The sequence below is a fragment of the Bidens hawaiensis genome, unplaced genomic scaffold, assembly GCF_021521415.1.
Source record: "Bidens hawaiensis isolate Kalapana, Puna unplaced genomic scaffold, B.hawaiensis_p1.1 tig00028025_1, whole genome shotgun sequence".
NCBI classification, from domain to species: domain Eukaryota; kingdom Viridiplantae; phylum Streptophyta; class Magnoliopsida; order Asterales; family Asteraceae; genus Bidens; species Bidens hawaiensis.
The window spans coordinates 84461-111781 of NW_027494550.1; the positions used below are offsets into that span (position 1 = coordinate 84461).

General features: G+C 41.7%; 1 protein-coding gene and 1 long non-coding RNA gene across 2 annotated transcripts in view; both read left to right on the top strand.

Annotated features, from left to right (window-relative positions):
* LOC143576211 (uncharacterized) overlaps nucleotides 1-27321 on the top strand; it is a 197022-nt gene that overhangs the window by 21112 nt on the left and 148589 nt on the right. The window lies entirely within an intron of this gene.
* Nucleotides 20613-24290, top strand: LOC143576210 (receptor protein kinase TMK1-like). Its single transcript, XM_077060355.1, has 2 exons — nucleotides 20613-23008; nucleotides 23674-24290. The coding sequence occupies exons 1-2, from the start codon at nucleotides 20734-20736 to the stop codon at nucleotides 24210-24212; spliced, it is 2814 nt and encodes a 937-aa protein (XP_076916470.1). The 5' UTR covers nucleotides 20613-20733; the 3' UTR covers nucleotides 24213-24290.

Here is a 27321-nt window from a genome sequence, read left to right on the forward strand (position 1 = left end):
ATAATAGAGTTTTTAAGCATAAAGGAAGTTTTTTGTCATTAAGTTTGCTAAAGGACAACCATTGAAAAAACGCACAAACATAAAGGTGCTATATTGTCTATTTATAAATATATTGTGTTTTAAAATAAATCGAATATACCATTATAACGTGCTTATTTTTGTCGACATTTTGATGTAAATTTTGTTCAATATCGAGATTTAGATTTTATGACACAAGTTAGTGGAGCCTTAGTGTACCGGTTGATAAAGCATTATTTAAAACTTAATATATTTTCATTCTTTAATGATTATTACAATAATGGTCCTTCAACTTTATTAAACATTCATGAGAAGAACATTGGACTAGGGGGACTTGAAGAGGTAGGTCCCAGCAGAGCCCAGTTGGACCCGCAAGACTCACCTTGAAAAGAGACGTCTGCGCAGAAACCAACTGGATCCGCAGGACCCACCATGCTCAGATACGTGACGTCCTTACGCGCAGTACGCAAGCTGTTCCCGCAGGAAATGCCTCCCAATGGTGAAGTACTCTGCCTGTTCCCGCAGCTGCGGATACAAGCCATCAGGGAACGCCACCCGCGCAGCAAGGCTACACGCACAAGGCACTTAGCTCTCAAATAATTCAGTTGTCACCTGAAGGAATGAGCAAAGCCGGGAACAATCCCGCACAAAGGCGGGAGGGGGAATACTCCCGCCCAAATAAGCCAGTCCGTACGATACGGGAAGATCTTTTGTACTGTACCTGACGAGGTATGGGCAAAAGATCTGACCAAAGATACGACAGCTCATTGACAACAGTATGGCGAGCGGCATGCTCTTGTACTGTATGTCACTATTAGCCGCTGCCTACTCACCAACTCCTGTCATACCACGTGCATAGCCGGCAGTTGGTGGAAAAGGAATAGTACACAGCAGGCCTGGTCACTGTCAGCCGCTGCCTACCCACCAACTACCAGCATGGCATGTGCGTAGGCTACAGTTGGTAGAACAGGAATACTATTCAGCCGGCTATACCTTCTTGGAAACCTACCTTCGGCTATAAATACCCCAAATGGTATGATCATCTCATCTTATCATCTTATCATCATATACTATCTCGTATTACAAATTATACCTGATATCTGCTCTAGCAATCTCTTAATATACATTTATATTCAAGAGCAATCTAGTCTGATTCTCACGCCGGAGGGTGGTCACAAGGAGGAACCCCCCCCCCTTCTCAGTGACGAGCTCACGGTCTGTTTTGCAGGTTATCAGAAGAACCATCTTTGCCGGGTCTAACCCCTCGTGGGAAACATCCATCTAACCCCCAGGTTATCCGTAATCTGCCCGGGGTCGATTAGTGTTTCTTCAAATATGATTAAAAGAACTCAAATTACACAAATATCAAAGTAATTAAGATAAACATGAGTTTAAGATTTCAGCTATGATTTTGAGCTAACTCGGTCCGAAGTTCGAGTCGAGCCTGAGCTAACCTTGTCTCGCTTAGGCTTGGCTCGCTAACAGCCTTTAAGTGTTGTTTCCTATTGAATCGCGCGCGCAACAAGTGGGTATGTATTCACACTTAGAGGTGCTGCTATATCGTGGAAATCGTCTAAGCAAACAGTTATAGCTAGATCTACGATGGAATCAGAATTCATCGCCCTAGATAAAGCGGGCGAAGAGGCAGAATGGTTACGTCAATTTATTGAGGATATACCAAGATGGCCTAAGCCGACATCGGCCATCTTTATACATTGTGATAACCAATCGGCAATAGGCAGAGCTCATAACACAATGTATAATGGTAAGAATAGACATATTAAACGTAGACATAATACGGTACGGCAACTAAAATCTACTGGATTTATCACTGTTAATTACGTGAAGTCAAAGGATAATATTGCGGATCTGCTAACAAAATGCCTAAGTAGAGAGTTAATTCAAAAGTTGTCTATGGGAATTGGACTAAAGCCCTTCAAAAATTAAAGTTCATACGAAGGAAACCTAACTCAACAGATTGGAGATCCCAAGAATTGAGTTCAATAGGAAAACCTAAATGTATGAATTAGCACGGTCACTGCGGGGGGATAACCCTACAATTTAAGAGAGAGTTTACTACATAGCTAGGTAACCTTCCTAGTCCATTCCAAAAGTGACAAGTGTGAGGCTAAGCATATGGTTTTTAATGATTCGACCAAGGATGGTGAATCACCTATGTGAGAGAGAAGTGGGGTCACTTCGAAGGGTGTTGTTGGGCACAATACTTAATAGCTCTTGCAGAACCAGGCTCATGTTCATGACCATAACGAACATAACTATGATGATTTTACTTTGTCAGGGCAAGTCTTGTGTGAAGTGTATTGTCGTCTACACAAACGGCAGATGAGTTTAAAGGCATCACTGTCTACTCAGAGCCAATGGGCTAAGTATGCTTCGTAAGCAAATGTTTAAAGGATAACACCTACCTATTGTATGCAAGATTCAACTACTGAAATCTAATCGGAATAATGTTGTTTCGACCTCCATTCATGTGCGGGATTGTTGGAAGTTTTAAGTAAAGTATGTGAATAAAGTCTTAATAAGGAAGTGGTGGGCGCATGTTCCGCGGACACGATTTCAGCTCTAAAAACCCGAGCCCGCGTGAGACAATTTTTGGAATTCGGTTTTGAATTTCAAAATCTGTTGGCCTAGTCAAGATCATTAATAATCATTATCATAATGATTATTATTTTCGGTTTTCAATTCTGTACTAATGGCCATTATTATTCTTTAATGGTCATCAATTATAGTTGATTATGTTTAATGGTCATTATTTAAATATTATTATTCTTTAATGGTCATCAATTAAAAATTGATTATGGTTATGATTCTTTGGTTATAAAACCATGATGAGTGCATTATTTTGAGACACACCAACACCAACATACACACTTCTTCTTCTTCCTCTTCCTCTTTACTGCAACAATATTCACCTTCAGATCGACATATATAACGCACCAGATTACTTCTAACACTTTTTAGACACACTCTACTTTTTATTATAACCCCACCTAACGAACACTCAGTTCAATTGTGAAACCCCGTAAAAACTTCAAGTAGCAATCATGTTTTTTTCTTTTATTCTATGTTGTTGGATACATCATTATATCATATATTCAAAGGACATAAAAACCGGCATAAGTCTAGGTGTAAGAGCTTCTTCACATGCAAATGACAAAACCAAAAGAAGAATTCCTTTTTATACCAACCAAAACAACTTCAAGTACAAGTTCTGCTCACGATATACAAACGTCTCACATAGAACATGTTTTTGCCTTGTATATGTTTACTAGTAATTGAAGAAGCGTGGATCGACTCACTGGTAGACGATCTACTTTCCTCGGGTGTGATTATACTATTTCACCGATGGTTTTCTTGGATCCGTGTTCTTCCACCTACAAAATGAACAGCACCGTCAACTTACCCCTCAGAAAGGGACAGAGGGGTCCTCTTTGGGGTAACCCTCCGGTGTGAGAATAAGTATTTGTGGGAGAAGATAATAATATCAGAGTAAGGAAATCTGGAGAGTATTGCTTAATAGCTGAATACTCTGTGTTCGGATGTGATTGTGTATGTTACTGGCTGTAACTGTCTGTGATTGAATGTAATTGAATATGATTGAATGTGATTGAATGAATGTGCCTCCTTGTGGAGTTGATGCTGTATTTATAGTGCTAGGGTTTCCACTGATTGGGCTCAGCCTTGTTGGCCTCCTCCAATTGCTCTGCGCCACGTGTCTTCTGGGACACCTGGTGCTTTCTCATTGGTTGTAATCACGTGGTAGCACATGTGTCATGCTGAGTTGTCCACCTTTCATTTGGCAGCTGTCAACATCAGCATATTCTTATTCCTTAAAAAGATACCTTCTGGAAGGTTGTCTGACGTGCACAATCAAGGTTGCCCTAATCCTGATTTGGATAAGGACGAGGTTGATTATGTGCCTGTGTGATATGCGCCAATCCTGAGGAGGCGCGAGGTCTTCTCTTTATTCTCACGCGCAGATGTTTCCTGCGCAGATGTGATATGCACGAGCATGTGATATGCGTGAACATATGTGATGCCTGGGCATATGATGCCTGGGCATATGATGCTTGAGCATGTGTGGTGCCTGGGCATATGATGCCTGAGCATGTGTGGTGCCTGGGCATATGATGCCTGAGCATGTGTGGTGCCTGGGCATATGATGCCTGAGCATGTGTTGCATGAGCATATGTGATATGCGCCATGCGCATAGGTTTTGGCTTTGTGCCTTTATAGTGTCTTGATTTCAAGCCTCTTGTCTATATCTTGTGGGTTGACCCGCCTTGCTCGGTGTTGAGGCGGGTACATACCTCTTCAAGCCCCCCAGTCTAATGTGTGTCTTGTCTCGCGCGAGCGAGGTAAGATAGATATTAGACTTAATAGTTTGCTCTTTTAGTAGGGGTTTGTCTTTTTCTTCTTATTATTCATCGTTGCGCGAAATTCTATCCCTTTGGTTGCAAACGAATCGTCCCTCTACGTGGTTGGTTGCTGACGTGGGTCAGTGATGGAGACGTGTCAGAGCTTTCGTGTGCTCGAGGTGCTACAGTTGCCTTTCGTGTCCCCTCACATGCTGTCAGAGACACGTGTCGCGCTCGCGTTGGTTCGTTCCTGCGAGTGGTGGCGCGTGAACTCTGGCAGCAGCTGTAAAGTTTATTTTCGTGTCCCCTCACACAGTGTCAGGGACACGTGTCGCGCTTGCTTTGGCTTACACCTGCGAGTGGGGGCGCGTGAAGTCCGATCAGCACGAATTTTTCTCTCTCCTGGGCCTATAAAAGCCAGCCCTTAGAGTTTTTTTATCCTTCATCTTCTTGTTTATTCTTCTGAGCTTTTCTTTCTTGCATTCTATTACTTTTCTTCTGCTTCCAGATTTCTGTTGTTCAGAAGCATCGTTTGTTTGTTGTTACAGTTGTATGTCTGATAGCTCAGACAACACAATCTCCCCCATCCATTGCCGCAGAAAATCGTTAGTAATGTCTACATTGAAGAAGACCGGCAAGGGGAAGAAGGCTGCTGAGGTCTCATCGGAAGAGGTAGGGAGGACCAAGGCCGTGAAGAGGTGGAATGAAATCCCCTGCAAACTGAGGCAGGCCGATCTTGACGGCCTTATCGCCTCTCAGGCTTTTCCCTCTCTGTTTGGCTGCATGTTGCCTGTGGCCGGGCAAACGGCGGCGGACCCGCCTTCCGGCTATATATCCCTTTATAGCCATTTTTTCACCCACTGCAACCTTCGTCTCCCGATGACAAGGTTTGTGGGTGCACTGCTTAAGTTTTATGGGATTCATATATCCCAAGTCCATCCGTTTGGACTTGTGCGCATGACTCACTTTGAGTTCATGTGCAAATCCCAGCGCGAGGAGCCCACCCCTTGGCGCTTTCAGTTTTTTTACAAGGCCAAGATCCAAGACTCTTGGTTCTCTTTTATTCCTCGCAGTCAGAAGGTGAAGTGCTCCACTGTTTCATTCAAGAGCCTTCATGACTGGTCTGAGAGGTTTTTCTATATAAGGGCTGGTGTGATCCCCATCCGCATGACCATGCGCGCGATTTCTTCTGCGCCTGCGGATGTGGGTGTCCTCAAGAACCCAACTGGTGCCTGGGTTAATAAGCTGACTGCTGAACCATCCCCCGCCAAGAACATTTGTGAGGAGGCGCTAGTGGGGGTTGGTATGAGCAGGAGATGGGCGGACAGCGCGCTTGAGCCCGTTATCCAAGTCGACGGCTTGTGTAAGTTTATCTCATTGCTTTACTTCTGCGCGAATATAATTCTTTCTGCTGATATCATTTGACTTGTTTTGTGCAGTCACCAAGGAGTATATCCACGCCGCATATGATGAACATATGGAGGGTGGCTCCGTCGCGCTTGGCGCTGGGGAGGTTGGTTTCCCCGATCGCTTTGATGACATGTTCATCCCTATTGATCTGGGATTTGTCTTCGACAGTGATGCGCCTGGTAAGCCTTTGTACTTATGCATTTTCCTTTATAATACCAAATTTTGCTAACACTTCTGTTGCGTGTATTGTAGATGCGCTCGAAAACTACGAGCTGGAGCTCGCGGAAGAGGAGGAGGAGGAGGAGGAGGCACCCCAACTAAAGCGTAAAGCTAAGGGGAAAACTGGCGCGGGGGCCAGTAAGAACCAGAAGAAAGATGTTGCCCCTGTTGTTCAGGATCCTCCTACTCAGGCGGGGGGATTTGGGAAAACCCAGGAGTTTACCACCAAGTTTTCCTTGTCTTCCCTGCCTAAAAAAGTGGGCAGACCTCCTGTCCATCTGAGGCATGGTGCCACTACCTCCTCCCTTCGTGCTGCGGAAAAGGGAAGCGGTGTTGCGCCTTCGACAGGTATACTTTGCTTATCCTTTGCTTATCTTTTATGGTTCTATGAGCGCGATTCTGATAGAATTACTAATTAATCTTTGCTCACTCAAATGATTGTAGAGCCGGCGACAGCGCAACAAGATGCCGAGGCTGCGCCGGAGGTCGCTTCGAAGTCCCCTGTTTTACCCTCAAAGAAGGGTAGAATGGACTTCATGGCGATGTTTGCTTCGCGAACGGAGTTGCGCCAAGGTACGTATTGCGCTCTTATTTTCTGACTTTCTTTTAGATCAAGTCCTGAACCATTTCTTTTTGTTGATTTTTTCATAGAAGCCGTAGCTGGCGTACATGCTTCTGGCGGCACTCCTGGCGCCGGTGCCGGCGCCGTTGGCTCTGCTCCTGCTCCTGCAAGCGATGAATCTCCCCTCATCGGGATTACTAAGGAGCATGAGGCTGTTTTGCGCGCCGACCTGGCGGCATCGAGACCTCCCTCACCTCCTTCTGCGCACAGCCCTCCTCGCGAGACCGATTTTGATTCTAGGTCGCAGGAGAAGAGGCCTATTTCAGAGGAGGATGAGGAGGTTGAAGTTGAAGACTCCGATGGCGCCCGCGCCAGCCCTTCAGCGCCACGAGGTTTCGCGGCGGAGCCATCTCGTGGGGCTGGCGCTGACTTTTCTGCTTCATCCCCGCAGGTATAGGTTATTTTTTGTTCCGCTGCGCGGACTTCCATCTTAGTGTTTTGATAACTTAGATAATTACTTTGCTTTTGCAGGAATCCGATCACAATTACCGCCCGAGATGGAATATTACTGAAGACAGCACCTTTCAGTCCATGGGTGTGTGTGCGGAATTCTGGGCTCATGCTGTGCCTCCATCTGAAAGGAGGTTCCAGGAGTACCGCGCTCGCGACGACTTGCTCAACGACCATATGTTTGCTGAGTCGGCCTTCTTTGCTGCCTCCCAAGAGCTTCGCTCTGATTACGTAAAAGTACGTGATGCTCTTGCGGAAGCCAAGCAAGAGGCTAAGGTGTCTGCTTGGCATCTTTCTGATGCTCGCGAGAGAGCTGAGAAGCTCCAAGCAGAGCTCAGTGAGAACAGAGCCAGTGCCAACAGCGCCTTCGTGAAGCGCGGTCATGAGCTTCAGGCTGCGCGGGAGAAGCTGCAGGCGGCGGAGGCGGACGCGGACAAGTACGCGCGCAGGGCGCGCGACTTGGAGCTGGAGGCGCAGGCGCGTGACCAGGCTCTTGTCCAGTCTATCACTGAAAAATCATCACTGGAGAGTGAGGTTGCGCGCCTGAAGAAGGAGCTGGCGGCCGCGCAGGCCGATAAAGATGAAGCCTTGGCGACGGCAGCGTCTAGCCAGGAAGCACTTGATGCTGCGCGGGCGGAAAAAGAAGAAATCTTGGCGGCAGCAGCGTCCGACAAAGAGGAGCTAAAAAAGACTAAGGAAACTGTTGAGTTATTAAACTCTCAGGTTCCTGCCCTCGAGACGTCTGTTGCTGGCCTCGCGCAGGATCGCCAATGGCTGATCTCACAGGGCATGACTCGTTGCGCTTACGCGATGAAATACTCAGGCGAGTTTCAGGCCCTGGTGATGGATTGCAACGCTGCCGCGCGCCTGGTGGGCCGAGCTGAAGGGTTCACGGATGGTTATGAATATGGCATGTTGAAGAAGAACCCATCCGAGTACCCTTATCAGAGCGACGCTGCCTGCGCGGAAATGGCCGCGATGGGGGAGAAGTATATGAATACTCCCATTCCCATCCTTGCGCAGGTATTTTAACCTTAATGAGATTACCTTGACTTATTTTCTAAGTCTTTTTGTACTCATATTTTTGCTTATGATTTGCAGATATCCGCGCTTGCTGACCAGCCCGACCTCGGCGCGCTGAAGAAATTACTTGACGAGTGCGAAGGGGCTGGCGGCGGCGATGATTGCGCGGCGAATGCTGGCGTTGCTAGCGGCTCTGGCGTGGCCAAAGGATCCGCTCCTGACACTGTTGTGCTAGAAGACTCCATTCAAGATGAACAACTTGACTATGGTCAGTTTGGAGATGATGAGGAGCAGGCTGCGCCAGATGCTGAGGGCGATGATGAGGATGATGAAGAGGCTGATGTCAACGTGGAGACTTGAGAAGTCCTTCATGTTTTTTTTTTTTTTTATTTGTAGTTTGTATCTCATCTTGTAAACTTGTAAATTTCAATGCTTTGGAATGAAATTTTGTTTTTCCCTTCTTCGCATCTTGCGCATTCCCATTCATCTCTTTATATAAGATATGCTTGCACGTTGGAATAAGAACAAGGTTGTAAGGAATTTATTATACTTAACCCTTGTCATATTGTAAGTGATTTTGCCATATCTTGATAATGTTGACACGTGTCTTGGCGCTTTCATTATTCCTCTTTTGCGCGACGTTATCACGCGTTTATGGAATTATGAGTTTTTTAGCCTTACGCGTCAATGTGTTACTCAGATATCCATTACAATTTTATGCGCGACCTTGACCTGAGACCTTAACAACTATGTTTTGGCATTTGCTTTGCCTTAGTTTTGTTTAGGTATTTTATGGTCAGGCTGCGCAGCATGCAGGATGGATGTTGTGAGTTGTTTGAGCTAAGGCTCACATTATTGGGCTAAGGCCCTGACGTTTTAGAGTTAAGACTCTTTAACGCGTTTGCGCATGTATGTTTTACTTCGTTTTATTTTGTTTTGATGTCAATACAATGTTGTCATATTGCTCAAAATTAATAAAGGGAAGTGTGAAACATGTATGCAAAAGGTAGTAGAATTGGGCTAAGGCCCTGACGTTTTAGAGTTAAAACTCGTTAACGCGTTTGAGCTTGAAGCTCGCGCATGTATGTTTTACTTCGTTTTTATTTCGTTTTGATGTCAATACAATATTGTCATATTGCTCAAAACTAATAAAGGGAAGTGTGAAACATGTATGCAAAATAGAATCCACATTAAGAGAAGATAGCGCGTATCATTATTCATAATTGCTTAAAAAGCCTTGATTACAAACTTGATATTTTTTACATGAAACATTTTCTAAGCTGTGCCACGTTCCATGCGCGCGGGATCTTCTTTCCATTCAAATCTTTTAAAGCATATGCGCCTTTCCCCAATTCTTCTGAGATTTGATACGGTCCCTCCCAATTGGGTGTCATTTTTCCTGGGGGTATCGCGCGGCTAGCTTCATTGTTTCGAAGGACAAAATCATTTTTCTTGAAGTGGCATTCTTTCACACGCTGGTTGTAATATTTTTCCAGTTTTTTCTTGTACTTGGCTTCACTGATGATAGCCGCCTCTCTGCGCCCTTCAAGTAAGTTGAGATCCAACCTTCTTTCGCGCTCGTTATCAATCTTGCTCATCATGAGCACTCTATGGGATGGGCATCCAATTTCTGCTGGAATCATTGCCTCCGTTCCATAGGTTAGGCTGAACGGGGATTCGCCATTGCTGGTTTTGCTTAATGTCCTGTGTGCCCACAAGACATTAGGTAGCTCTTCGACCCAAGAATGGGATTCTCCTTCCAACCTTTTCTTCAGCCCATTTAACAAGCTTTGGTTCGCGCGTTCCACTTGTCCATTCCCCTGAGGGTGATAAACTGAGGTGAAAATTTGGTTGATGCGCAATTCCTTGAGCCAGCTGGATATCTTCTTGTCAGTGAATTGTTTGCCATTGTCGCTCACAATTTCCATGGGCAAGCCAAAACGGCATATGATGTGGCTCCATATAAACTGCTTCATCGCTTCGGCTGTGATTTTTGCTAGTGGTTTGGCTTCAACCCATTTTGTGAAATAGTCTACTGCCACTACCAAAAATTTTACTCGCCCTGGCGCTTGCGGTAGGGGACCCACAATGTCGATTGCCCATTTGTGGAAACGCCATGCTGAGGTTACTGGAATCAAGTTGTTCTTTGGCCGCATGGTGTTTGGCGCATAGCTCTGACATGCTTTGCATTTTTGGATCTCCTTTAGAGCGTCCAAGTACATGCCTGGCCAATAGTAGCCTGCGCTCATTGCCTTGGCAACCACCATGCGCGGGCCAGCATGAATTCCACATATTCCTTCGTGTATCTCTCTGATCACATAGCTTGCTTCCTCAACATCTAGGCATTTCATGAGCGGCCCAAGATAAGAGCGTCGATATAATGTACCATCAAGCAGTTCATAGTTCTGCGCCTTGTGTCTTATCTTCCTCGCCTGTGCGCGATCGTCTGGTACTCTTCCCTCCTTCAAGAATTCCATTATTGGAGTTATCCATGATGAAGGGGTTGTATGAGTTACAAGGACAGACTTCGCTACCACCGACGGGTTGCTCATTACCTCTACCCTGACATCTTTGCCAAAGTGATCGAAACTGGTTGATGCCATCTTACTCAGCGCGTCTGCAGATTTGTTTTCACTGCGCGGAATATGAATGATTCTGAAGCAGTCAAATTGCTCGATGAGCTTTTTCGCCTGCTCTAGATATAGAGGCATGGTGTTCTCCTTGGCATCATAAAGGCCATTGACCTGTGCTGCTACCAAGTATGAATCAACATGGGCCTCTAGCTTTTTAACCCCGAATTTGTGCGCGATGCGCAGGCCAGCCAGCAGGGCTTCATACTCAGCCTCATTGTTGGTGCTCTTGAAGTCCAACCTGATGGCGTAAGTATATTCATGATTCTCTGGATCCACCAGTTTTAGGCCTGCGCCGGACCCTTCGTTGTTTGAAGCTCCGTCAGTGAACAATCTCCAAACATTTTCTTCATCATTGGCTCGCGGAGGGTCTACCTCGCGCTGAGCCTCTTCAACTCTTCCTTCGGGGACTTCTGCGATAAAATCAGCCAAGACTTGTCCCTTTATTGCTGGACGGGGCTTATAGGCGATCGCGTGTTCACCTAATTCCAGCGCCCACTTTGTCAGCCTTCCTGAGAGCGCGGGACGCCGCAAGACTTGCTGGATGTTGTAACCAGTCAGAACTTCAATGGGATGACCATTGAAATATCTATGAAGCTTGCGCGACGCGTGTGCTAGTGATAAAACTAACTTTTCCATGATGGAGTAGCGCGTCTCAGGATCTGTCAGCACCCGACTCACATAATATATTGGCGTTTGGATTCCCTTGCGATCCACCAATAATACTGCGCCGATGGCGCGCTCTCCTGCTGATAGGTACAATGTCAATGTTTCACCAGGAAGTGGAGCTGTGAGCGCGGGCAGATTTATCAAACATTCTTTAATCTCACTGAAAGCTTGTTCGGCCTCAGGAGTCCATTTGAACTGGCTTTTCTTTAAGCAGTTTCTCAATGTATTGACAAATGGGGTAGATTTGGTTGCATGGTTCGCTAGGAACCTGTTGATTGATACCAATCTACCATTCAGCTTCTGGACCTCTTTCATGGTGGATGGTGAGGGCATGTCAAGGATGGCCTCCACCTTCTCAGGGTTCACCTTGAAACCATCCTTGGTGACCATTACACCTAGAAATTTTCCCTCTAGTACGCCGAAAGTACATTTGCTCGGATTGAGCTTCATGTTAACTTCCTTTAGGCGCCCAAGAGTTTCTTCGATGTCTTTGAGCATTTGCTTTTCCTCCCTGCTCTTGATCACCAGATCATCCACATAGACTTCTAGGTTTCTCCCGATTTGCTCACTGAAAACGGCATCCATAAGTCTTTGGTAGGTGGCGCCCGCATTCTTCAAACCAAAGGGCATTTTTGTGTAGCAAAAAACACCCTTGTCGGTTCTGAAGGCGGTCTTGTCCTCATCTTGTGGTGCCATTTGAATCTGGTGATAGCCTTTGTAGGCATCCAGGAAACATTTTAGCTTGAATGGCGCCACGGAGTCCACCTTTGCGTCGATGTTTGGGAGGGGGTAACAATCTTTTGGGCACGCTTTGTTGAGGTCTTTGAAGTCAATGCACATCCTCCACGACCCGTTACTTTTCTTTACCATCACAGGATTGGCTACCCACGTCTGGTATCGTATCGGGCGGATGATGTTTGCGCGCAGTAAATCCTCAACCTGCTCATTCATGGCCCTCGCTTTCTCATCCCCCATGACTCTCTTCTTTTGAGCAATTGGTTCTACAGACTTGAACGTGTTGAGAGAATGTTGTGCCAGGTCTCGCGGAACCCCAGTCATATCAGAGTGTTGCCACGCGAAGACCGACATATATGCTGTGAGCAACCTTTTCATTCTCAACCTCGTGTCATCTGATATCGTAGCGCCAATTGTGATTTTTTGCTCCGGGAATTTCGGGTTGAGAATCCATTCATCTGGCGCGTTTTCTGCCATTGGAATTTTCATTCTCCCCTCCCGCGGAGTACTTGTCACTGCGCACAAATGATCTCGGTATACGAAAGTTACACCTGTTGGTGTTGGGAACCCCAACGCGCCGTGCGCTGGCGACGGTATGGCGTTGAATTGGGCAATCGTTCCCCTACCCAAGATCATATTGTGGCAAGAAGTGGTGGGCAAGACCAAGAAGTTAACAACTTCGGCTCGCTTGTGTTTCTCATCCCCCATGGTTAGTTCAAATTGTATTTGACCTAGGGGATGAATGATTTCATTTGAAACACCAGAGATTGGTGCATTCACAATTTCAAGCCTTGCTTGGTCTGCCGGATCCAGTTTTCTGAAACATTGCTCATACATGATGTCTGATTCGCTGCCAGTGTCCACCAGGACTTTCGACACTTCATAATGAGCAATGTGTGTAGTGATGACAAGAGGACTGCTGATGGAAGGGCCTCCCCTGATTCTTGGGAAGATTACTTGTTGCTCGCGCCAATCTCCTTGGATTTGCGCGCTTCTCTTTCTTGATGTTTGCCCTTGCCTTCCTCCCTCAGCTACACAGATTCTTTTGTACTTTTTGCTGGCAGAGGCTCCCTCTGGTTGTTCATTTTCTGGTCTTGAGTTTTTTACCAGGTGAGCCAGCTTGCCTGATTTCACATCCTTTTCAATTGCATCCTTCAAGTGGTGGCATGCATCAGTGTTGTGCCCTGTGGATTTGTGAAATTCACAGTACTTGCCACTGTCTGATGGTCCCTTGTAGTGTAGTGGCTTGGGGCTTTTGAATTGGACATTCTCAGTGCTTAACACCTGTGAAGGCGTTTTAGTGAGGGGAGTCCATATTCTTGGCAGAGGTCTGTTAGGATCTCTGCCGCCTTCCCTCTTGTCACCCTCCCCGCGATTACGAACATCTTTTTGGGGCTGGGGTGAGCTTGGTTGCGCCTGCTTTTCTGCGGAAGAAAAACTGGTTGGTTGCAACCTGGACCATACAGAGTTCTGTTTGCCCCTTTTTTCTTTGCTGCGCGGTGACTCAGCTTGATGCGCTCTTTCTCTTGCCCTATCTTGGGCAATTTGTTTTTCATTTCTCGCGAAAACTCGCGATGCTTCCATTAACTTGGCCCACGTGGTGGGCATGCCATCTCTGCTTACAAGAGCTCGGCGGAGTTGATCACTGCGCGCGCCTTGTATAAAGGCCACGCGCAATAGTTGCTCAGTGATACCTCCGATTGCCAGAGACTCCTGATTGAAACGAGTGATGTAGTCTTCAAACGTTTCATCATTCCTGCGCACGCAGTGCATGATGTCATCAGGGTCGCGCGTGTGTCTGCCCTGCTGTACGAAGTGGGCTTGGAACTTTTCCAATAGTTCCTCGAACCCATCAATTTGCCCAGTCGGCAAGCTCTCGAACCAGACACGCGCCGCGCCCGTGAGGCAGCGAGCAAACATGTGACACCATGTTGGCATCGTCCAGCTCTCTAGGTTTCCTGTGTTGTAAAAACCTTGCAAGAAATCGTCTGGATCTGTTGTGCCGTCATATTTACCCAAACCACTTGGCATCTTGGTTTTGTGCTGGATGGGAGCCTTCGCGATGCGCTCAGTGAACTTTGAATGTTTCACCAAGATGGCTGGTCTATACGGTGTGGTTACGTCCACTTGCCCTCTAACTGGTGGGCTGTACGGCATGTGCAGATCCAGATCGGCTCTGGCTCCAGGCGCCATGTTCACAGGCGCGCGGAGCTGTGGGCCTCCTGCATGAGTATCTCGCGTCTTCCTCATGCTATGCACTTCTTCATCACTGAACTCAGTGTGTGCAGTGTGAACAGAATGTCCTTCTTCCGGCGCGCGCGGCCTTTTTGTTCCATGAACAGTTTGCTTATCAAACGCTTGCCGTTGTGTTAAGTCGGCTAGCTTTTTCTGCTTGACCATCTCATTGTACTTGTCCATTAAACGCCGCTGCTCGTTTATGAGCCATTCTTTAGGATCATTTGTTTCATCTTCTGGACCCATTGGTCCTTTTTGTTTCGCGCCGGCAAGATTTTGTAACGTGAGATCGTCTGGAGGAGTTTCAGTCTGGCCGTGAGGAGTTGTGATGAAGGGACGGTTACTGGTGGTGCGCGTAGAATCACGCGGCGCCCTCAGAAACTGTTGTCCCTCATTAACATCCTCACGTTCAATATCCTCCATAACTTGATCAACGTTATGAACGCCAGAAACCATGGTGATTTTTTTTTATATATAGATCTGATGAGATCTGATTGCCGTTGTAACAGTGGATGGCGCCAATGAAGAAGCGTGGATCGACTCACTGGTAGACGATCTACTTTCCTCGGGTGTGATTATACTATTTCACCGATGGTTTTCTTGGATCCGTGTTCTTCCACCTACAAAATGAACAGCACCGTCAACTTACCCCTCAGAAAGGGACAGAGGGGTCCTCTTTGGGGTAACCCTCCGGTGTGAGAATAAGTATTTGTGGGAGAAGATAATAATATCAGAGTAAGGAAATCTGGAGAGTATTGCTTAATAGCTGAATACTCTGTGTTCGGATGTGATTGTGTATGTTACTGGCTGTAACTGTCTGTGATTGAATGTAATTGAATATGATTGAATGTGATTGAATGAATGTGCCTCCTTGTGGAGTTGATGCTGTATTTATAGTGCTAGGGTTTCCACTGATTGGGCTCAGCCTTGTTGGCCTCCTCCAATTGCTCTGCGCCACGTGTCTTCTGGGACACCTGGTGCTTTCTCATTGGTTGTAATCACGTGGTAGCACATGTGTCATGCTGAGTTGTCCACCTTTCATTTGGCAGCTGTCAACATCAGCATATTCTTATTCCTTAAAAAGATACCTTCTGGAAGGTTGTCTGACGTGCACAATCAAGGTTGCCCTAATCCTGATTTGGATAAGGACGAGGTTGATTATGTGCCTGTGTGATATGCGCCAATCCTGAGGAGGCGCGAGGTCTTCTCTTTATTCTCACGCGCAGATGTTTCCTGCGCAGATGTGATATGCACGAGCATGTGATATGCGCCGCGCGCTGATGCGCCACGCGCATATGTGATATGCGTGAGCATATGTGATGCCTGGGTGCCTGGGCATATGATGCCTGAGCATGTGTGGTGCCTGGGCATATGATGCCTGAGCATGTGATGCATGAGCATATGTGATATGCGCCATGCGCATAGGTTTTGGCTTTGTGCCTTCATAGTGTCTTGATTTCAAGCCTCTTGTCTATATCTTGTGGGTTGACCCGCCTTGCTCGGTGTTGAGGCGGGTACATACCTCTTCAGTAATAAAATATTTTTCCGTAACAAGATATAAAATAAAAGCATTATCATAGATAAGAGTTAGTGTTGCTGTTAAAAGTGTTGCTTCATAAACTAGAATGCTGCTAAACGTACCCTCATTCTCCTTATTTTCACTAAACATAGCTCATCCCTCAAATTTCAAGTTAAGGGGAGGGTAAGTTTAATTTTTTAAGAGTTTTAATTATATATAATATGTACTAAAATGTATCCATAAAAAGTACTTATGTGCTACTTTTAAAAAGTTAATTCATGTAAGTTTTTAATAGTTATTTTTTTTAGCAAAACTGATTAATTTTCTCTAAAATTATTTATGCTTTCGTTTAGTCATATGGTCACTGATGTCACTAGCCAACCCTTGATACACCGTCTTAACCCACAATTTTTTTTAGTGACGAAGCTTTGACGAGAACATCAGGTGGGTTGGTTATTAAAAAAATTATAAACATGAGGACAAATTTTTCGGTAAAAAACGGGTAAATTTTCATTCCATACAAATATTTTCTGACGAAAACCATATAAATTTACACTAATGCATAAAAAAAGACCCCTGATCCTCACTATGCTTTGCTCATGCATCTCTTCTCATGCATCTCTTCGTCTTCATAGATCCTCATTCTTCATAATCTGTTACAGCTACCAAGACAATACCAACTACGTTGACACTTACCATGTAATTTGTTCTTTTTCTTTAAAATAAGTCTTCTTAACCGTTAACGTTTGCAAATTGGATATGGAAATTTGTTAGCTCATGGTGTTGTTGGGTTATGAAGGCCTTTGGGCCGGTTTTATCAGGGCCTGGTTTTGGTTCTTAATTGTTTTTAAGCCTAATGTTATGTGTTATATATATATATCCATCATGTAATTATAATTTTTGTTCTGAGCTAATAAGAAAACGTAGTTGCAGCTCGTAGATGTAGGTTCCCTCGTGGGGACCGAACCACGTTAAATTCTTGTGTTGTTTATATTTTCGTTTATGCGTGTTTATCGTTGTACATATGTGTGTTGTTTCGCTTCCGCGCGTCGCTTTGTTCCTAACAGGTGTATCGTCCCCCTATGTTCATTTTCTGGGTTCGTGATTTACTTGTTATTCATAAAGCCGCACCTTTATGCAATAAAAAGAAGTTTCTTCAAGGGATCATTAAGGAGGATGGACATCCCATGGCAAGCTTCGAACCCATGTGATAAAAGTGTAAAACCACCGCCACCTATATATCCATGAATGACTTCAAACTCATATGGTAAACCTTTGCCACATAAACCCACGTCATTTTCCTTTTTATACTTAACAACCAAATTAAAGAAAAAAATCAAAACAAAACGTTTATTTTGGTACTTGTGGGTAGGTGCTGCCTGAGATTTTGTAGTTTATGGGTACTTGAGTGTAAATATTAGCTCAAAGTACAAGGTCAGTGTATGGGTAGTACTTATTAATGCCCATTCGTCTCTTATGCCAGCTTTTTGGTGCATTTGGAGATGATGAAACAAAGATGCTTACAAAGGAAATGAGATTCTGATTGGCAAGGTGATTGAATACATTAAATCTTTGTCATTTTTATGGATAAAGGTCACATCCTTATTTAAGTCTTTAAATTCAAAAGATTGATGTAATTTCTCTTTTGAAACTAATTCGTTGTCTTTTTAGTTAGCCTAACGTCTTGCTAGTTTGTCTCATTTAATAAAAGCTTGTCGTTTGAAAAAATATATATATACTAAAAACTCGATAAATATTAATCATTCATCCTACTTTCTTCCAATAGTGTTTAGCCTAGGCCAAACAAAATAAAATGTATTTGTTAATATATATGTTGGGAAATATGATTATGATACAACTATACAAGGGGTAGTTTGGGAAATAACCTGCATTTGTTCTGTATTCCAACGTGGGGAAAGGGGATTGGCACTATATAAAAAAAGCCGAAACAAAATATCCAAACCTTCAAAACTCCAACCTGGCTCTTTAGCCCATTTCCTAGAGGAATCAAAATCCATCTTAGGTGGGTTCCATCCCCATGTGCTTCATATACCAATTTTACAATATCTCCCCTTAAGTTTTCTTCTTTTTACTATTATCCCATATTACTTTCATAATTTGTGGTTCATATTTGTCATCGAGATATATACAGCTATTTTGTTGCTTGTTTTTCTTCATTTTATTTGGATTTTATGTGAAGGTGAATAGGTGATTTTAGACATCCACAAATATAATAAACAATACTATATCAGATTTTTTTCATGTTCTAAAGTGATGATAAGAATAGATAAAAATACTCTATATCCATGAATGGATCGAATATATGACATTTATGAAAGTGCTGAAGTATTTAAACAACTCTATAAAAGAAAATTGTTCTCTTACTAATTACTCATATAAAATATAAAATAAATAAACAGTGGGTATATTTATATTTCTACTTTTAAATTTTAAATAAACAGAAACACTTTTCATGGTATTAAAAGAGTATTTTTGTAAACTAAAATAATAAAATACAGATATTGCAAGAAACTGTAAGGTGACAAATATTAGAGAAAATTCCTAAATAGTTCAATTAAATAGAGAAATTTTCTCAAAATAGACCTTATCTTTTATAAATTCAATAATTGTCCTTTCAAAATTGTTGACGGGGACAATTTTTTAACCAAATCAGTCTTGGTCGAAGAGTTTTAAACCAAATCCATCTTCAGACATCTTTTGAACCAAATATGTCAGCTTAGACAACTTTCAGATCAAAACCACTGAAACCGTTGAGTTTTGAAAAAAAAAATCCATATTTTTGAAATCTATTTTTTTCTTTGAATCCGAGAGCTTTGAAATTTTGCTTTTTCTTAATATTTAATTATTATAATAAATTTTACTCATATTATTTTTTTATAACTTTTAAACTATAAAGTTTTATAAAATTTTGAATATTCCATTGAGACGAGCTTATTATTATTTACGTGTCGATATAAATTTTATTCAAAACCGAGTAGGGTCAAACTTTTATTTAATGTTTCAACATAAATTTGACCCAAGTCAGGTTTTGAGTAAAGCTTATATCTGCACGTAAATAAAGCTCGTCTCAACGGTATATTCAAATTTTTTGTAAAGCTTTATATTTTAAAAGTTATAAAAAGAAAACTGAATACAAGCAAAATTAAATTTAATAGTATTATATTGAAACCATCTCTCTAGACTATCTTGATCTAGATGGTTTTCGTATCAACTTTAACAGGTCCGTCTGTTTTTATATGAACTTTGTCCGACTTAGACATGTGGTATTATTAGATCTTGAAATCCATCAATACAATTTTATGTGTGTGCCTCAATGTTTTTCACTAGAACTTCAATTAATTGATTTTAAATTTTGGAACAATTTTAGTTTCTCTCTCTCTCATCTATTTTAAGAATTTTCTCCAAATATTAATAATTGTTTTTTTAAAGATCCACAACTTCATGGCATGGATAAGATAATGATTTAAAGCAACAAGTTTTTAAATTAATAGACTTATAAGGTTATGGGGTATACTTTAACCCTTACATTGGTTAACATGACATGACATTTTAATGATGGATTAAACCACTCCTTACTTGTGTTAGGTTATGGGGTGACATGACATTTTAACGATGGATTAAACCACTCTCCACTTGTGTTAAGTGTGTTAAAATGGTCCATGGATTATGCTTCTAACGGGTTAAAGTGAACAATATGCATTAAATATGTATTAATTACTAATTGTTTTGTTATTATTTATTTTGGTAATTAAACTAAATGTTTGATTTTAAATTAAATATTAATAAGAGAGAGATGAAGTTAAATAAGTTAAATCATTTTCTTTGGATGACATGGAGTGAAATAGAAAAAATAAGTGATGTGGAGCTTATGTGGAGTTAGAATGGGTTAGAGTATACCCCATGGCTTAACTATAAGGCCATGAGGTATACTCTAACTCATCTTAACTCCACATAAGCTCCATATCCCACATTTTTTCTTTTTCACTCCATGTCATTAAAAGGAAATGATTTACCCCATTTAACGCCATCTCTCTCCTATTAATACATAACTAAAATAAAAAATCAATTAGTAATTAATACATAGTAAATGCATATTGTTTCTTTTAACCCTTTAAAAGCATAACACATGGTCTTTTTAACACATTTAACCCAAGTGGGGAGTGGTTTAATCCATTTTTAAAGTGCCATGTCATTTTAACCTTTGTAGGAGTTAGAGTATACCCCATGACCTAAAAAACCATTCCAATTATTAGCTTTATAGACCTTGATAAATTAATTGTATTTTTAATATAACAAATTTTTTTAACAAAAACAAAACAAAGCAAACTTGTTGATAATTATTATTCCTTGTAAGGCAAACAAAAGAAAGTAACATGTTGTGCCATAAAGATAATACTCCTTCCGTCCCATTATAAATGTCATAGTTTGATTTTTCAAGTTTTTTTTTGCAACTTTGACCGTAAATATTTTTGTTCATGTCATATAATACATGATGAAAATTATATCAAATGTAAAATACATTTAAAACCCAATCCATTCATATATTTTATATCAAGTATTATATAACACAAACAAAAATATTGTCGATCAAAATTGAACAAAAAAGACTTGAAAAATCAAACTAGGACACGGAGGGAGTACTAAACTACCCTTATATGTAACTGGCATTTATGTTGATATGCATAAAAGATTCTCAAACTTAGGGACCAAATAAATATTTCCTTCATTAAAACACCATCTTCATCTTCATATCAACTTCTTCTTCAACCTCCAAAACACAACTCAAACTCTCTTTCTAAAAAAATGAAAACCCATCATTTACCCACAATAATAATATTATTACTTGCTTCAATCTTCCTCAATGGACACTCACAGTCAGACTCCATTGATGCTTCAGTCATGCTATCACTCAAAAAGGCCCTCAACCCGACAAGCCTCGACTGGTCCGACCCGGACCCGTGCAAATGGGCCCACGTAGTTTGCTCAGACGAAAAACGGGTCACCCGGATCCAAATCGGGCATCAAAACCTTCAAGGCACGCTCCCTGACACCATCTCAAACCTGACCCAACTTGAACGCTTGGAGCTCCAGTGGAACAGCATTTCAGGTCGGGTACCCACGTTAAGCGGGTTAAGCTCGTTACAAGTGTTGATGCTTAGTAACAACAAGTTCACTTCAATCCCTGATGATTTCTTCACCGGGTTGACCTCTTTACAGTCGGTTGAAATCGATAACAACCCGTTTGCAGAATGGGTCATACCCGAATCCATCAAAGATGCTTCCACCCTTCAAAACTTCTCAGCTGTTTTGACTAACTTAACGGGTCAAATACCCGATTTTTTCGGGCCGGATAATTTCCCGGGTTTGGTTAATTTGCATCTGGCTTTAAACAAATTGGAAGGTGAACTACCCAAGAGTTTATCCGGGTCACAACTTGAATCTTTATGGGTTAATGGGCAGAAACTTAATGGAACAATTAATGTTATTCAAAACATGACATTCTTAAAAGAAATTTGGCTTCATTCGAACTCGTTTTCGGGTCCTTTGCCCGATTTTTCGGGTTTGAAAGGGTTAGAGGTTTTGAGTGTTAGGGATAATTCGTTTACGGGTCCGGTTCCGGAGTCTTTAACGAGTCTTGATTCGTTAAAGTCGGTTAATTTGACGAATAATCTGTTCCAAGGTCCGGTTCCTAAGTTTAAAGACTCGGTTTCGGTTGATATGGTTAAGGGTAGTAATAACTTTTGCTTACCCGAGCCCGGTGATTGTGATGCTCGGGTTAATACGTTGTTGTTGATCGCGAAGGCGATGGGTTATCCCGCGAAGTTTGCTAGTAATTGGAAGGGGAATGATCCGTGTGCGGATTGGTTTGGGATCACTTGTAACAATGGTAATATTACGATTATTAATTTTCAGAAAATGGGGCTTTCGGGTACGATTTCACCTGAGTTTGCGAGTTTGAAATCGCTTCAATGGCTTGTTCTTGCGAATAATAATCTCACTGGTGTGATTCCTGACTCGCTTACTTCGTTGCCTGCTCTTAGTGAGTTAAATCTCGAGAATAATGATTTGTACGGGAAAGTACCGGCTTTCAAGAGTAATTTGAAGGTGAATGTTGATGGGAATCCGGATATAGGGAAGGAAAGAAGCAGTTCTAGTGGTCCAAACCCGTCTGGCTCACCGGATTCCAGCGGGGTTTCGTTGAATGCTAAAAAGAGCTCGAAAAGCTGGATTGGCGTGGTGTTGTTTTCGGTCCTTGGGGGCGCTTTGATCATGTTTTTGATCGGTGGGCTCGCGTTTTGTCTTTATAAAAAGAAGCAGAAGAAGTTTAGTAGAGTTCAAAGCCCACACGCGATAGTGATCCACCCGTGTAACTCAGGGTCGGATAATGAAAGTGTGAAGATCACGGTTGCAGGCTCGAGTGTCAGCGTTGGCGGGCTCAGTGAAGCCCACACGGTCCCTGCAAACGAAGGGTCCGACATCCAGATGGTCGAGGCAGGAAACATGGTCATTTCGATCCAAGTGTTGAAAACCGTCACTAACAATTTCTCGGAAGAGAATATTTTGGGGCAAGGAGGGTTCGGGACCGTTTATAAAGGGGAATTACACGATGGAACCAAGATCGCGGTTAAGAGAATGGAATGTGGTGTGATTACTGGAAAAGGGTTAGCCGAGTTCAAGTCAGAGATCGCGGTTTTAACAAAAGTTAGACATAGAAACCTCGTGGCGCTTCTTGGTTATTGTCTTGACGGGAATGAGAAGCTACTTGTTTACGAGTACATGCCCCAAGGAATGTTGAGCCGGCATTTGTTTAACTGGCCGGAAGAAGGATTGAGCCCGTTGGAATGGACTCATCGGTTAGCTATCGCGTTGGATGTTGCTCGTGGTGTAGAGTATCTTCATGGGTTAGCTCAACAAAGCTTCATTCATAGAGACTTGAAACCTTCTAATATTCTTCTTGGTGACGATATGCGAGCCAAAGTCGGTGATTTCGGCCTTGTTCGTCTTGCCCCGGAAGGTAAAGGCTCCATCGAGACCCGAATTGCAGGAACGTTCGGCTATCTAGCCCCCGAATACGCAGGTACGGTTTCTAATTACATTATCAGTAGTAGTTTTTTTCTATGGTTATTATTTTGATTATGTTAGATGGGGTTGTGCTTGTACATGAGCTGGTTTGTGACCTCAAATCGATTTCGGTTTTAGGATGTTAAAACCGTTTGGATTGAGTTCTGGGTTTTTCGGTTTTCACGATGGGTTCGGTTCGGTTTCGGTTGTTCCCGTTTTGCCATTTTGCTTCAAATTTTTGGCTTGAAAGTTTTGTGGCAAAAAAAATATGACTCAAAAGTCAAAAAATTTGGTCTTCAAAGTTTTTGTTAATTAATGATAAATTAAGTGATTAACTATTACATGTTTAGCCCTAAATATGTCTGTCTACACCATTTTGTTAATTTCTTATAACTTATTCAAAACTATAATCAACAAATGCAATGGCAAAACAAAAGGGTAAACAGTTTCTCCGGTTTTTGATTCGGTTCAGTTAAAAGCGTTTTTGGTTTTTATAAACTTCAAAACCAAAACTAAACCGTAAAATATGATTTCAAAAAATACAAAACCGAACCATTGGGTTTTATATAGTTTGGTTTCGGTTCGGCTTTTTTGATTTCTGCTTACCCCTAGAGTCTACCAATAAGCATGCTAATTTAAGTTGAAATCGTAAAATCCTAACTCTGCAATTTTGAATCACAGTCACCGGCCGAGTAACAACAAAAGTCGACGTATTCAGCTTCGGAGTAATACTAATGGAGCTCATCACCGGTCGGAAAGCACTTGACGAGAGCCAACCAGAAGAAAGCATGCACCTAGTAACCTGGTTCAAACGCATCCACCTCAACAAAGACACCTTCCGCAAATCAATCGATCAAACCCTAGACCTAACCGAAGAAAACCTAGCCAGTATCAGCAAGGCAGCAGAACTCGCCGGCCACTGCTGCGCACGCGAGCCGTACCAGCGACCGGACATGAGTCACGCCGTCAATGTTCTCTCGTCTCTCGTCGAAATGTGGAGACCGTCTGATCAAAGCGTGGACGACATGTATGGTATTGATCTTGACTTGTCGTTGCCACAAGCGTTGAAGAAATGGCAAGCTTTTGAAGGCGGAAACAATAGTCATACGATGGAAGCCTCGTCTTCTTCGTTTCTTCCGAGTTTGGATAACACGCAAACGAGTATTCCGACACGCCCTTATGGGTTTGCAGAGTCGTTTACGTCGATGGACGGAAGATGAGGGGGCAAAAGTGTAAATGAGGAAAGATAGTATTGTTTTGCTGATTGGTTTGGTTTTTTAAATATTTATTTTTAAATCTGACTATAGTGTGTGTATTTATTGTTTTAAACACGACAAAGCGTGGGCTTTTTGACTTCGAATATAATGTGGATATATGGAAATGAAACATGTGTGGATGAGCGCAAAGATAGTAGTATTCATCACAGTTGTAAACTCTTATCCAATATTGAATTTGATGGTATCAAACTGTGGAGAAAGGTATTAGCTGTCAAGTGGTTAAGAATTTTATGTTTAGATTTAAAAGTAGGTTTAAAGAGTGTGTGGCTTAGCCAATTAAAAAAAAGTCTATATGATTATGAGATTCATAGCATTTATACGAAATCCTCCTAATATACTGTAGGATTTTCTCTCACATTACACTTTAAGGGAGTGATCCTTACCAGAGATGGTTATGGGTTGTTTGAGGCTAAGTCTCGTGGGTCATGATAGGCAAATATGAATATAGGAAAAGTCGAATGGGTCATAATGAGCAAAATGAAATTAAGATAGGTGGTTATGGCTTTCTCGCTTCACCGTTCTGCATCCCACAATGACCACGCTTGAATCACTAATCTCTGGGGCGTTTCACCAATCAAATCCCTCAGAGATACGTGTCGTTGGAGTATTTCACAGCTCTGGACCACTTGAATTTATGTCCATTAGCAAATGTTTTCAATAGCTTGGATGGTCTACTAAGAAGGAAACAACTCTCACCGTATGAGGGTCCTTGAGATCAACCTCCGACATGAGTAAAGGTTAGCTATTCTTTGGGGCTAATAAATGGAGAAGAAGAGTGTTTTGACTAGTATTGATCTGCGAGTTCTAAGTATGAGAGGAATTCAGGGCCGTCTCCGAAAATTTAAATACCTTGGCCTAGCAAAAATAGACAAGCTCGTATGCGTTAACAAAAAAAATTATATTCGCTAGCGTAAGAGAAGTATAGGGGTATATACGAGCCGTATAGGTGCAGAATTTTATCATTTTGTGTCGGAAAGTGTTGTATGAAGCATATACGGCTCGTATAGGGGCTATACGGCCCTATAAACTAAAAAAGCTATCATCATGTCCCTTTCGTACATTAGTCAGTCATGTGAGGGCTATACGACTTGTATAGCCCCTATACGAGCCGTATAGAGTTGTTAAAACGCCATGGGGGCTGTGTTTTTAATACAATGACCCTTATTAAATTGACACGTTTGGAATCAAATTCGTCCTCACCCGGATCATGATAACCATTTCATTAAAGTTCACATGTCCTAACTTGGGCCTGTTCTGACCAGGTACTCCGCAGACATGATTCGTCGGTTTTACCACGTATATTTGTCAGCATTAGCTTTTCATTAATTCCATGATCTACGAACATCCCCTTGTTCTCATCCACTCTAACAATGTGTTCCTGAATTTAATTATGGAAAAAAGAAAATGAGAGAAAAGAGAGAGTGTACGGGATACACATAATCGAATTCCATGTTTCATGATTCGAAAAAAAAGGAAAACAAACTAAAAGAATTGGAAATACAAAGTTTTCCCCGTTTTTTCCACTATTTTTCTCTACTCTAGTTAACCAAGACTCGGCGACACAGAGTAATATCTATAATCAAATGTAAGAAATAGAGCAGAAGAGATAGATATACGAAATATTGTGTTCCATAGTTCAACGAAAAGAATTACAAAACTTGAGAATACACACATTTTTTTGGGTATCTATCCGTATTTTCACTTCTTAAATTTAAGTAATATTTATAATCACATGTAACATAATTAAGGAATTTGTAATGTTTTTATCTTTTTCTTATATTTCCATCGTTAAGTTATCTTTTTAATTGGTTGTTTATAATGCTAGTTCATAAATGTAAGACAATAAAGTTTAACTGTCAGAACACTGGAGCTTCTGAAAGTGGTCGACAACCTGGTGTTAGCTAGATAGGTAATCAAACGTACAACTTTAGACAAGCCAAGTAATGCGACAAACCATAATTCATGTAGGTGTCGTTACATATACAAGACCCTTGAACATGAATAGACATATACACTGAATTTTGTTTAGCTTTTTAGCATGTTCAAACAAATATGAAGAAAAGTCAAATATAAGCAAATTGGGACTTGACCTACTAGTAGAATTCGTTATATAACTTAAGGGTGTTATAGTATTGTTCAAATTGATAAAACCACACAAGCAAATGATCATTTTGGTTTAATCGTTCTTTTTTAGGCTTTCAAATAATCGATTTAAAACGGTTTGTGTAAGTGCATCTGTATACACCGAGAGTTCTTTACTTTTTTTAGCATACTTAGGCAAATATGAACAAGGGTCGAATGCATATATATTACAAACCCGAACTCAACCTACTGGTTGAATTGGTTATATCATTTAAGGGTGCTTATGGTCTGTTTTCAAACTTTTTTGATTTTAACGCCTAATTTAGGATTGCTCTTTTAAACCTATATTTGCTGACATGCGTGATTAGTTTTCCTCATGCATAATTATTTTTCTTCATGTGTAATTATTTTACTTAATTCGTAATTTCTTTTTTCATGTGCAATTTCTTTTTACTTCATTCGCAATTAATTTAGGGTTCATTATTATAATTAACTTATTATAATTAACTGCGTGGAATTTGTATGATAAGAGGATTTTGTACAAGAAGAAGCTTTTATACAATAAACCTCCCCTGTATTTGTGTCTGAATGTAGACGTATATGTATAAATGTGTGTGATCGATGTTATTATTTAAGTTGTAATCCATATTTACAAGTTATATTTTTATTCTGATGATTAAATTGCATTTGCTTTAATTTTAATAATTTCAATAGATTATTTATACTGAATCAATTTTTTATTATATAACTTACGAGGTGACGATATAATATATCCCCATAGAAATATTTATATTTGCATGTAATTTGAGAAATTGTGTGGATGGGGGCATGAGTGGACATAAGCATGTGCACAAACACATGGGTTCACGCTGTCTTATTCGCTAGACATCATTAACGTTCTGTCGATTCTTTTCTTTTTTTACTTTCAATTTTTTAATTCGCATTGAAAACTTGTATTTCATAACTATTT